Raw genomic sequence first — 13,490 nt, 5'->3', positions numbered from 1 at the left:
TAATTTTTGGGGTCAAGAGGTTTCACAAATACTTGTATGGTTGTAAGTTTACCATCGTTACGGACCATACGCCCCTAACAGCAATCCTCCATCCAAAGTCCCCAGTTCCAACATTAGCTGCAGCCTGAATGCAGAGATGGGCTTTGATTGTCAGCATATACATATGATATTGAATACAGATGATCAGCTGATCACAGTAATGCTGATGCAATGTCTAGATTGCCTTCCCCATCACAAGTTACACCCGATAAGGAAGAAGTGTTTTATTTTTCATTCATTGATGAACTGCCAGTCACAGCTGAAGAGATTGGTAGAGCAACCAAACATGACCCAGTGATGTCAAAGGTGTATGAGTATATTGCAAATGGATGGCCAAACCAGATAACAGACAAAGATACACATCCATTCTTCATTCGTAGGAATGAATTATCAGTAGATAAAGATTGTATCATGTGGGGTGCAAGAGTGGTTATACCAAATAAATTCAGGTCCAAATTATGAGGAGACCTCCATGACCAGCACCTGGGAATGTGCTTGACCAAGAGTTTTGCACGCAGTTATTTATGGTGGCTAGGTCTTGATAAAGATAGAGTACATCGTGAGTCTGTACGACATGTCAATTAGTAAGCAAGCAACCACCACCAGTACCATTACAGCCATGGAATTGGCCTCCCAGGGTGTGGCAAAGGCTACATTTTGATTTTGCTGAGTTAGAAGGACATTCGAAGTGGGTTGAGGTGTTTCCAATGTGGAAAATAACATTGGACATTTTATGAAAATTATTTTCTTCATTTGGCCTCCCTGAAGAAATTGTTTCGGATAATGGACCACAATTTCGTTGAGGAATTTGCACAATTCACGAGCAAAAATGATGTGAAACATACCAAGGTTCCACCATAACATCCTGCATCGAATGGTGCAGTAGAGCGCACTGTACAAATTGTAAAACGTGCCCTCAAAACTAATGTTAGATCCAAATCCAAGGAAACGACAGTTGTCATTGGATCACAAATTGGCTAATATTTTGATTACATATCGAAATACCCCTCATACAACTACTGGTAGAACACCAGCAGAGTTGTTTCTCGAACGACAACCACAAACCAGATTCTTGTTGTTAAAGCCAAATTTGGCACAGTCCATAGAAGAGACTTAATTAAGACAAAATCATGATGGAGGTAGAGTAAAAGAGAGAAGTGTGAAATTAAACCAGAAGGTGAGAGTAAAGAACCATCACCATAAATGTTAGTGGTTACCAGGCAGAGTGGTGAAGATATGTTAGGTTTGTTCATATTGATATTTTACCTACAGACATGGAAGGAGTTGAAGGTGGGAATGATTCAGTTATTTCTGATTCATATAGTTTTGATACTCCAGTAGCAAATCCTAAATCCAATGTACTGGAAACAAATCCAGGAGAGAATCAGATGAAAGTCTGAGTCCAAGTCAGGAAAACAGAGCCTGAAGTTAGTGAGTTCAAATGAAAATCAAGGAAATTCCGTGGAGGTAAACATTCCTCAGGATGAGCCTCGAATGAGTGTGAAATCGACACCATGTTTGGAAGGTTCTGTTCGAGAGCGAAGGTATCCTCTTCGAAACAGAAAACAAGTGGTAAAGTTAAATTTGTAAATATGGAGGAAAAAAGTTTATATCCTCTTGTGTATAAACATGAAAGTTATGTATGATGTTTATGATGGCTTCTTCATTGAGGGAGAAGTGTAATGTCTGTAAGCTTGTAATATTTGTAGCTCCACACTGTGGATGTGGATGTATTGTGTACTGCAACTGCATAGTTAATAAACAGAACCAGGCAGATTTCCGGAGGCTTCCGAGAGCTACCTGCCATGTTAGGAAGCTGTGTGTGCTTGTGCTCTGAATATATCTCAAAAACCAAAAAATATTATTTTTAAACACTCATTACATGTAAGATTTGCAGTATTGTAAATAATCTCCCAATCTAATGATTCCCTCCCTTTTCATCTGTTTTTAATTGTGGCTTTTGCTTTCCACAGGGACGGAGTTTGAGGGATCAATCATTGCCCTGTTCCATCTCCTGGCCACACGACAGGACAAAGTCCGTGCCCTTCGTGAAGCCTTTTACCGCCAGAACCTGCCAAATCTCATGAACCTCATCGCAACCATCTTTGTCTTCGCCGTAGTGATATACTTCCAGGTGAGTGAACTGTTAAACCAGTGCCACCAAATAAAAGCAGATTGGTCAATCGTTCCGCTTACTGCTGTTTATGGGATCTTACTGGGTGCAAGATAGCAGCCATATTTACCTACACGAGTCGATGTCCTTCCAGGTGAAGCACTGAGAACTTCTGATAACCAGAAGTGCACGTTTTTCTAAGATTGTTGGCATATTAATTGGGAGGGGGGGATGCGAAGTCTAATCCACTAGGAGCTTCACTCCAGGTTGAAGTTGTTTTTGTTTCTATTTATTGCCCATCCCCCGGTGCGCAGAGGGCATTAAGAATCAACTGAATACCATTGGGGCTGGGGTCACATGTCGACCAGACTGGGTGGGGATGGGGAAGCTTCCATTCCCTCAAGGACTTTTGTCAACCGGTTAGGTGGTGACGACAATCCAGCAGCTTTCATGAAGAATGAGAGGTGAGATCATTGAATTATAAGATTCTGAGGGGAATTGACAGGGTAGATGCTGAGAGGATGTTTCCCCTGACTGAAGAGTCTAGAACTGGGGGTGACAGTCTCAGGATAAGGGGTCAGCCATTTAAGACTGAGCTGAGGGGGAATTTCTTCAGAGGGTTGTGAATCTTTGGAATTCAGTATCCCAAAAGTCTGGCTGCTCAGTCATTCAGTATATTCAAGGCTGAGATCAATGGATTTGCAGATTCATGGGGAATCGAGGTCTATAGCGATCTCTAGCAGAATCGAGCATTATAGATATGTGGGAAAGTTGAGGTGGAAGATCGGCCATGATCTTGAATGGTAGAGCAGGCTCTAGGGACTGTGTGGTCTATTCCTGCTCCTAATTCTTGTGTTCGTGGTCATATATTTTTCTGGGTGACAGACCACAAATTAACCCGCTTTACTGAATTCAGTTCTGCAACTTGCCAGGATGGGGAAAAAGGATTCTTCGTGTGTTTCAGTGGAAATAAAAGAGCAATCCTTGCTGGTGTGTAATGGGTCAATGCTGTGCCAAGTGTGCTATTGTGCCAGGTTAAATGTCTGGACTGTTGCCTAATCTCTGTAGTTGGCTTGTGTTTTTCTGGTCTTTATATAAAAAAAAAATCGATATATTTTAAAGCGACTTTACACTGGCACCTTGCAGGGCTTCAGAGTGGATCTGCCAATCAAGTCTGCCCGATACCGTGGCCAGTACAACACCTATCCCATCAAGCTCTTCTACACGTCTAACATTCCCATCATCCTCCAATCCGCTCTTGTCTCCAACCTCTACGTCATCTCGCAGATGTTGTCCACGAGATTCAGTGGCAATTTCCTAGTCAATCTACTGGGGACATGGTCTGTAAGTACAATTTTTGATTTTTTTTGGGGTAGCATTTTTTAAACCAAAAACATCAAGTAGCAAAAAAAACCAGCTGATTGGGTTGGTGATGGGCTCTTGCTTGCTGCTTCAGCTCTCCATAACATCTCAAAGTGGATAGAAATTAGGGGAAGACATTTAGCCCATCTTGACTCATCATCTAAAATGAAATTACATTCTCCTGTTCCCATGATGGCCTCCCAATTATTTGAGGTTGCCTTATCGCCCAACCTGAAAGCCCTTTCCCTGTATCGATCACTGAAGAACTTCCTAATGTCTGTCCTAAATTTACCGTTTCCTAGTTTGAACATGCCTCCTTGTCCAAGTGCCACAGATTGAGGAGCAGTAGAGGCAGAACGTGGAAAAGGAGGACCCTACAGGGGTTACCCAAGAATGGGAGTGGGACTCTAGGCTGCTCCGCTGGTTCAAAAACTTATTGGGACAGCAGCGAGTTTGAAAGAGTAAATGACTCCCAAGTATCTGGTTATTCAGGTAGTGATAAAACTAGAGCAGTTTTCACATCTTTTATTTTAAAAGGAATGGGACAGATTCCTCATTCAACCAGGAGAATGAGATCGGGACTTGCAGTGGAGGCTGAAAGGGCTTCTTTCTGGCTCGGCGATTAAATACACTACCCAGTGTGGCAGAGATCCTGAGCGTGTGCGCAGCTAGCCCATCTCTGGTATTTGGGGGGTGGGGGGGGGCACTGCAATTGCTCTCAGGAATCCTCTGTTGGGGAGGTGTTCCTGATCGTTGTCCTGCCAACTTTGTGCTGGAAAGTATGGGAGCTGGGTGAGATCAGTATTGGACTCTGTTGTACCCTGCTAGTCTAAGCTCAGATGTGAAGACTCGGGTTTTTGGGTGATTTGCTGGGCAATAGCTGACAGCGATGTTCCCTCTAAGCTGCGCAGCCACGCAGTAATGGGAAAGATGCCGCTCTCCGGTCTCGCCACTGTAAATACGGCACATGTGCGGGAAATGGGCAGCGCAGAGTCAAGCGCAGTTTACTGGGAACGTCGGCTGACAGCTGAGTGAAGCTGCCACAGAAAATGTTGGCATCTTCAACAACAACTTGTATTTTTATATAGCACCTTTAATGTAGTGAAATGTCCCAAGGCACTTCACAGGAGTATTAGAGATAAAAGATTTTGACACCAGCTGCATAAGTAGAAATTAGCACAGGTGACCAAAAGCTTAGTCAAAGAAGTAGGTTTTTTAAGGAGCGTCTTGAATGAGGTAGAGGCAGGGAGTTCCAAAGCTTGGGTCCGAGGCAACAGAAGGCATGGCCACCAATGGTTGAGCGATTATAATCCAGGATGCTCGAGGGAAGAATTAAAGGAGCGCAGACATCTCTGCGAGGGGGCGGTGTTGTGGGCTGGAGGAGATTAGAGATAGGGAAGGGCGAGACCACATGGAGGGATTTGAAAACAAGGATGCGAATCTTGAAATCGAGACGTTGCTTAACCAGGAACCATGTAGGTCAGCGAGCACAGGGGTGATGGGTGAGCGGGACTTGGTGCAAGTTAGGTCACGGGCTGCCGAGTAGAAGAGATGTGGAGAAAATGAGGGAAGGTGTAAGAAATGAGGAATGTCCAGCTTGGAGCCTGAAATTGGATTTGGACTGTAATCTGAGGTAAGTGACTTCACCTCTACCCCTCCACCCCCATGTTCTTCTTTAATATAACTTATTTTTCCCTTTTAATTGAAGGATAACACGGGTGGTGGTCCAGCCCGTGCGTATCCCGTTGGGGGTCTGTGCTATTATCTCTCTCCTCCGGAGTCATTTGGCTCGGTGCTGGATGACCCTGTACATGCAGTGATTTATATCGTCTTCATGCTGGGCTCCTGCGCTTTCTTCTCCAAGACCTGGATCGAAGTGTCTGGTTCTTCGGCCAAGGATGTAAGTGTCTGTATGGTAGAGATTTATTTTCTGTTCGAGGGAATCTTACCATCAGTATCTCTATATTGGTGTTTTTATTAAATTGTCATCTTGCCCCTTTCCCAGTGGATCTGGGTGCGATCTCTGTCTGGTTCTTGATGGGGCCATTGGACCACACACAAAGACTTGCATTTCTATAGTGCCTTTCACCACCATTAAACGTCCCAAAATGCTTTACTGCCAATGAAGTACTTTTTGGTGTGTAGCCACTGTTGTATTGTGGGAAATGCGGCAGCCAATTTGTGCACACCAAGCTCCCACACACAGCAATGTGATAATGACCAGATAATCTGTTTTAGTGATGTTGATTGAGGGAGAAATATTGGCCCCAGGACACCGGGGATAACTCTCTTGCTCTTTGAAATAGTTCCACGGGGTCTTTTACGTCCACCTGAGAGCAGATGGGGCCTCGGTTTAACGTCCCACCCAAAAGATGGCACCTCCAACAGTGCAGTGCTCCCTCAGTACTTGCATTGAGAGTGTCGGCCTACTTGTGCTCAAGTCTCTGGAGTGGGACTTGAACCGACAACTTTTTGAGTGAGGTGAGAGTGTTACCCATTGAACCATGGCTTGGCGGGGTGGGGGGGAAGAAAGATGGAATACTTGTGGTGCTAGATTGGGACCATTGCTGGCACAGAACTAGCCTTGTGTTGATGGTGGGGTTTGTAACGTGCTTGCACTGGCCAGTATAACAGCACAATTAAGCTAGAGCATTTCTTCTCATTGAATTACAGGTCGCTAAACAGCTCAAAGAACAGCAGATGGTGATGAGGGGACACCGGGAGACCTCAATGGTCCATGAGCTGAACAGGTGAGTCATTAACTCTTAACAACTGTCCACCAAAACCTTTTTTAAATTCCATTATCAAATTGTTGGCTGTGATCTGATGGTGTATAGATCCTGAAATATTTAACCAGCCGTGCATTGCCCATCACTGCTATCGAGTAGATGCAGTGTGAAGTACTGAGCGGCAGCTTGGCACTTTGTTCCTGCTCCAATCCCATTGAGTGATGTGTGCGCTGATGTGTCACGACCCGGTAGCTGCCGATTGTGACCAAGGTTTAGGCGGCTGGAGATTTCGGGCTGACCCGACTCTCTCTCTCGCACCTTCTTCACCCAGAAGGTGGGAGGAAAGGGAATGAAAGAAATGACCTTGGATCTTCAGTAGACACTGGTCTGTGTATTTTAAAAATTGGCATTGAGTGACTGGCCAAACTGTTTGAAGCTGGTGATCGTGTTACAGGGGATGGCAACCTTGTTGTGTTTCCACCCTTAATGTGTTGCCTGTCTCTCAAATGATTGGATTTTCTTCTGGGTGCCCTTCTGTCCTCGCGGCTTACATTTCCCGTGGGCAGTCGGATCTTTAGCTGTCTTGGCCCTACTCTGGAAGCCGCACTACACCCCTGCTGCCTGCTATTAACTCCCAATGGGGGTTGCACAGCCTGTCCTCGTCGTTTGTCTGCAACGCTGAGCTCCCCTCCCAGGCCCAGCTTCTTCTGTAGTAACGGCATGGGCCCAGACTGGATCAAGAGTAAGGTGTGAATAGAAGTAGGACAGAGTATTGATAAAATAGTACTTTTTAAAAACGCATTCAAATACTTGAGAAAAGCATGATAGAATGAAAGTGTTTTCAGAAAATTGTAGATGTACAGAAAGATGCAACTGTTTTTTTTTTTTGGTTCTTGATGTGTGAAACATTGCCACGGCTGCGTTTATTGCCCATGCCCAGTGGCTTTGTGTGCTGGAACCGCTACAGTCCACACAGCGATGGTGCTCCCGCAGTGGCGTTGGGTAGGGAATCTTCGTACTAGGAGGCTGTGAGAGATTGGCTTATGTACTGAAGAGACGAGGGTGGAAGAGTTTCTGTATAAGTGAAGAGCAGCTGTCAGTGTTTCTTCATCGAGCAGGTGGTCAGCTGCTAGGCCAGGCTGGTTGAGGCTCGGACACTTAATCCTTTTTAAGAAACTGTTCCATCTGGAGTTAATGTTCAGCATTACGGTTAAACGCTCTTTCGTCTGAGCACATCTTGTCAGAGTTTGCAGACGGAAATACAGATGCGATAGGAGGCGGCTCTCTTGGAGAAAGATGGACAGATGAGTCTGTTACAGGCAGAGGTGCACGCACATTTTGAATTAAAAAGCGTTGCACATGATGCACAGAAATAAGAGCAAACCCCACCTAGTGGCCATTGTGTGCAGTCTGCTTTCATTTCCCTGCATTGCCATTGCATTAGGGTACAGTGGAGCTCCAGATTGTTTTGAAAGAAAAGATTTGCATTTATTTAGTGCCTTTCATGACCAGTGCTTTAGAGCTAATGAAGTACTTTTTGAAGTGTAGTCACTGTTGTAATGTAGGAACCACGGTGGCAAATTTTGCGCAGAGCAAGCTCCGACAGACAACAATGTGATAATGACCAAATAATGTTTGTGATGTTGATTGAGGGATAAATATTGACCAGGACACCGGGGAGAATGCCCCCCTGCTCTTCAAAATAGTGCTGTGGGATCTTTTACGTGCACCCGAGAGCAGACAGGACCTCTGTTTGTCTCATCTGAAGGATAGCACCTCTGACAGTGCAGTGCTGCACTAAGTGTCAACTTCGATTTCAGTGCTCCAAGTCTCTGGAGTGGGACTTGAACCTACAACCTTCTGATTCAGGCGAAAGTGCTGCCCACTGAGCCATGGCTAACACTCGCAGTGGTCTTGCTGGGCACTGGATTGAAGCTGTCCAGTCTTGTTAGCAGACACAAGGCTTTCCCTCCACCAGTCTCTACTCAACTTGAACCCAGGGACTGAGATAAAAGTGCCTCCACCATTTGGTCCCGTTTTTAAATAGAATCACAAGTTCTATTGAGTAGCACATGACATTGCAATTTGTATTGATGCATTCCTTTATTTTTTTCAGATATATTCCTACTGCCGCTGCCTTTGGAGGCCTGTGCATTGGTGCGCTGTCTGTACTCGCTGACTTTCTGGGGGCCATAGGGTCTGGGACTGGTATTTTATTGGCTGTCACCATCATTTACCAGTACTTTGAGATCTTCGTGAAAGAGCAGAGTGAAGTGGGAAGCATGGGCGCCCTGCTCTTCTAACAGCGTGGAGGTTCTCCGTCCCTTCGAGTGCATCTGAGAGAGTCCCGACGAGAGAAATTTCTGAATTATCACAGCAGGGAAGAATGTCTCCCAACCCTTTCTCACCCAGAGTGCCCTTGTTTATTTTCTGAGAATTCACGGCCGCTCTGGGTGGCAAAGGGTTAATTCAGCCTTTCATTGTCTTGGTCACCAAGAGCATGTTTTGGAATCTGTTTTTTGTTTAATTATGGTTAAAAGCACAAATTTCCACCATGGAAAGTGTTTAGCATGCTTGTTTTGTGTGTGTGTGTGCGTATGTGTGTGTATTGTTTCACTTTGTTTAACTCTGATTCAAAGGGGTAATGAAAAGATCCAGGAGGAAATTGTTATTTTAAATTTAAAACTCTATGCGTGTGATGTGTTAATCAAGCCTCCTGGATCAGCAAAGGTCTCGGATTTGCGCTCTGGTCGCTGGTCTTAGCTGGCTCAGCAGCTTAATCACTGCAGTTGGCCTCAGCACCCCTCCTTGGGCAGGGCGGTGTGGGAGAAGATTAGACCGTGTTCTTGCTCCCGATCATTATCCAGACGTGCGTGGATGACGAGTGAGGACCAAGTCACACTCCATTCTGATGCACCTTGTGGCAATGTTCCCTCTAATCTTTCTTTATCCCGTTCCAAATTCTGCGCATGCCCCTTTTTTTTCCGGTTCGAAAGCTGTCTCACCGGCTGCGCGGGACCTGCCAAACATTGTGGTCGGATGGTCAGCTGACTGTATCCAAGTTCACACACGAAGAGGGCCCGAGCGGCCCACTGGATTATGTCTCAGCTGTGGGGCTGGGGGGTGCGGAGAAGGAGACGACGACTGGAGTGGTGATTAAAATGCTCCGGAGCAGTGTCCTGCAAGTGTAATTCAGAGCCTGGTATCAAAGATCTGTGTAATGGCACGGCCGTCTACACATATTCAATATAGTATTGGGGTGCTGTTCATTCACTCACCTCCCCCATCCACCCAGTCTGAGTTTCTGACTAATGTTGGTGAGATACGGCCATTACATCTGTCAGAAGTGGGGAGAGGATGGCGTTGATTAAGTACCGGCAGATCACCTCCATAACACTGACATCGCTAAACTCTAGGGTTAAATGCACCAGCAAATCTATTGGGAGTTTCTAGGATTGGAGTAATTAAAGATGCGAGTTTCTACTGTACGGAGGCACTTTGTATATAACCAGTTGGTCAGGTGCTGGAGGTAGCGAAAGAATTGCTCACGCTTTTTAAACTTAAAAACAGTTTAACCTTAAGATACAAGTCTGAATTCTCTTGATTTGAAACTTACATTTTATTTTTTCAAACTTGACATTAATCTTCTACAACGCAGGATAAATGGAGTAGTGGATTTTGTACAGCTAATGTCCTTGATTTTTAATTCCCATCCCTACCAGATCAGGAATTAACTGTGCAGTGTTTGGGGGGGCGGGGGGGAGGTTTCAGCACCCCCTGGATTGCAGGGGGGGTGTAAATGTTAATGTCCTGTCCTTGATTACTCTTCTGACTCCTGGATTGCCTATGGACAGATCAGGCTTGCCTGTAATGCAACGCCACCCTCCTTGGTCGAATTGCCTGGTGACGCTCTGTCCCTGTTCACGCAGGAAGAGTGGTGACCAGATTCGTCAATCCTGGGGCGGAGTGTGGGGACGATTGGTATTCCCAGTGCATCCTAAAATGCTGGGGCCCATCAGTAAACTTGCTGGTGCCTGTCTCTGACCCTATACATTTTTTTTAAATACGCTAAGTTTTGTACATAATTCCCAGCACCCTTTTGAAAACTGATGTTGCTCTGCTCTGTTGTGATGATGAGATTTTAAAGGATTCTCTTTTTCACTGGTGTAAAATGTTTCAGGATTTAATTTTTTTTTTTCTTTCGCGGTTCCAGTTTGGGGAAAAGAATGGACTTTCTATGCATTCCCACGCGTTGTCAGCGACTTAACCTCGTTAAGCAGTGTTTGTTCTCCTCTAGGACCTGCTGACTTCAAATCCAGACTTTATAAATAAAAGTGTTTGAGAACATGTTTGACATCAGTCTTCCTGATTGATAGTGTATGTAGCCGATTCTGTGAAGGTACGTAGAATATACAGCACAGAAACGGCCATTCGGCCCATCCAGTCCATGCCGGTGTTTATGCTCCACTGTAGCACAGACTAGTAGACTAACTTCTGTGTCTGGCTTCCAGCACGGGAACACGAATCCTGCCATTCTATTTGTTCTGCCCCAACCGTCCTTAGTCCAGAGATTTAAAGAAAGACTTGGATTTATATAGCGCCTTTCACGACTATCGGATGTCTCGCAGTGCTTTACAGCCAATGAAGTACTTTTGGAGTGTAGTCACTTGTAATATGGGAAACGCGATGGCCAATTTGCGCACAGCAAGCTCCCACAAACAACAATGTGATAACCAGATCTGTTTCTTTTATGTTGATTGAGGGATAAATATTGATCACGACACCGAAGATAACTCCACTGCTCTTCGAAATAGTGCCATGGGTTCTTTCACGTCCAATTGAGGGGGCAGACGAGGCCTTGGTTTAATGCCTCATCTGAAAGAAGGCACCTTCGACAGTGCAGCACTCCCTCAGCACTGCACGGGGAGTGTCAGCCTAGATTTCTTTGTGATCAAGTCGTTGGAGTGGGCTTTGAACCCACAATCTTCTGACTTGGGACAAAATACTACCTTAACCCTGACTTATTCACTCACCGCAAAACCCGTGGCCCAGATTATATTGGTGTATTCTTTCTTCAATCCCTCCGTCCCTCCAAGCTTTCCTGTTCTGCATTATGATTTTCTCCTGAAGAAGGTGCTGGTCGAGTGTACAGTGGTTGCTCAGGTGACCAGTCCTCCTCTGAAAACCTCCACCGTGACTGTCTGCAAGCAATTGAAGGCATCACAGCGATTCTGTCCTTTCCGTGCACCCAATTTTCAGCAGGGGTCACCTTCATAGAATCATAGAAATTTACACCTGAAAGAGCAATCCAGCCTAATCCCACTTTCCAGCTCTTGATCCGTAGCCCTGTAGTTTACAGCACTTCAAGTGCATATCCAAGTACTTTTTAAATATGGTGAGGCTTTCTGCCTCTACCACCCTTTCGGGCAGAGTGTTCCAGACCCCTGATGTCCTCTGCATGAAAATATTTCTCCTCAAATTCCCTCCAAACCTCATACCACTTATTTTAAATCTATGCCCCCTGGTTATTGACCCCTCTATTAAGGGAAATAGGTCATTCCTATCCTTTTATACACCTCAATTAGGTCTAGTTTCTTAGCTTCCTCATAGTTAAAATTCTCCAGTCCAGACAACATCCTCATAAATCTCTCTACCCTCTAGTGCAATCACATCTTTCCTGTAATGTGACCAGAACTGCACGCAGTACTGTAGCTGTGGCCTAACTAATGTTTCATACAGTTCAAGCATAACCCTTCCCCCCCTCCCCCCCCCGCTAATATATTCCATGCCTCCGCTGAAAAATGCAAGTATCCCATATGCCTTCTTGACCACATTATCTATCTGTCCTGCTACCTTCAGGGATCTGTGAACATGCACTCCAAGGTCCCTCTGTTGCTTTACACTTCTGTGTCCTATCATTTATTTTATATTCCCTTGCCTTGTTAGCCCTCCCCAAACGCATTACCTCACACTCTGGATTGAATTCCATTTGCCATTGTTCTGCCCACCTGACCAGATCATTGATACTTTCCTGCAGTCTGCTTTCTTCTTCATTTTTGTATCATCTGCAAACTTTTTAATCATACCCCCTACATTCAAGTCTAAATCATTGATATTTACCACAAAGTACTGAGCCTTTCAAGACCCCACAGGAACCTTTCTTCGAGTCACAAACACCCATCAACCATTACCCTATTTTGGATCCAACTTGCCACTTTGCTTTGGATCCTATGGGCTTTTATTTTTGTGACCAGTCTGCAATGTGGGACCTGACCCAAATGTTTTGCTAAAGTCCATATAGACTACATCAAATGCACTACCCTCCTTGTTACCACCTCTCAAAATTCAATCAAGTTAGTCAGACACAACCTTCCTTTAACACATCTATGCTGACTGTCCTTGATTAATCCATGTCTTTCTAAATGAAGATTTGTCTGTCCCTCAGAACTTTATCCAATACTTTTCCAACCACCGAAGTTAGATTGACTGGCCTTTAATTACTCAGTCTATCACTTTTTAAACAATGGTACAATGTTAGCAGTCCTCCTGCACCACACCTGTAGGCAGAGAGGATTGGAAAATGGTCAGAGCCTCTTGTTTCTCAACAGCCTGGGATACATTTTGTCCAGCCTGGGGATTTAATCACTTTCAAAGATGCTAAACCCCCTTAATACTTCCTCTCTGTTTATTTCACACACCTCTCTGATTGCAATGTCTGCATCGTCCCTCTTTTGTGAAGACAGATGAAAAGTATTCATTATAAACCATACCCACGTCTTCTGCCTCCACACACAGGTTATCTTTATGGTCCCTCATAAGCCCTACTCTTTCTTTAGTTATCCTCTTGCTCTTAATGTATTTATAAAACATCTTTGGGTTTTCCATGATTTTACTTGCCAATATTTTTTCATGATCTCTCTTTGCTTTCCTTATTTCCTTTTTTAATTTCACCCCTGCACTTTCGATACACCTCTTGGGTTTTTGCAGTATTGAGCCCTTGGTATCTGTCATAAGCCTCCCTTTTTTTTAAAATCTTACCCTGTTTGTCCCTTGACATCCAGGGGGCTCTAGATTTGTTAGTCCCACCCTTTTTCTTTAAGGGAGCATAATTGCTCTGAACCCTCACCATCTCCTTGAATGCCTCCCACTGCTCTGACACTGATTTACCTTCAAATAGCTGTTTCCAGTCCACTTTGGCTAAATCACATCTCAGCTTAGCAAAATTGGCTTTTCCCCAATTGAGAACT

At 44.8% G+C, this 13,490-nt stretch overlaps 1 protein-coding gene across 1 annotated transcript in view; it reads left to right on the top strand.

Moving 5' to 3' along the window:
* The window catches only part of LOC139277338 (protein transport protein Sec61 subunit alpha-like 1), a 33,269-nt gene extending 22,679 nt beyond the window's left edge, over positions 1–10,590 (top strand). The window contains exons 8-12 of the mRNA XM_070895682.1: positions 2,013–2,173; positions 3,299–3,496; positions 5,223–5,414; positions 6,188–6,264; positions 8,360–10,590. Of these exons, the coding sequence (XP_070751783.1) occupies positions 2,013–2,173; positions 3,299–3,496; positions 5,223–5,414; positions 6,188–6,264; positions 8,360–8,546 (815 nt within the window). The 3' untranslated portion in view covers positions 8,547–10,590. The remainder of the gene's footprint in view (positions 1–2,012; positions 2,174–3,298; positions 3,497–5,222; positions 5,415–6,187; positions 6,265–8,359) is intronic.
* Positions 10,591–13,490: the final 2,900 nt, after the last annotated feature.

The sequence above is a fragment of the Pristiophorus japonicus genome, chromosome 12 (genome assembly GCF_044704955.1).
Source record: "Pristiophorus japonicus isolate sPriJap1 chromosome 12, sPriJap1.hap1, whole genome shotgun sequence".
NCBI lineage: Eukaryota > Metazoa > Chordata > Chondrichthyes > Pristiophoridae > Pristiophorus > Pristiophorus japonicus.
Note: the sequence above shows the minus strand (reverse complement) of the source record. Positions and strands in the feature narration are given on the sequence as shown.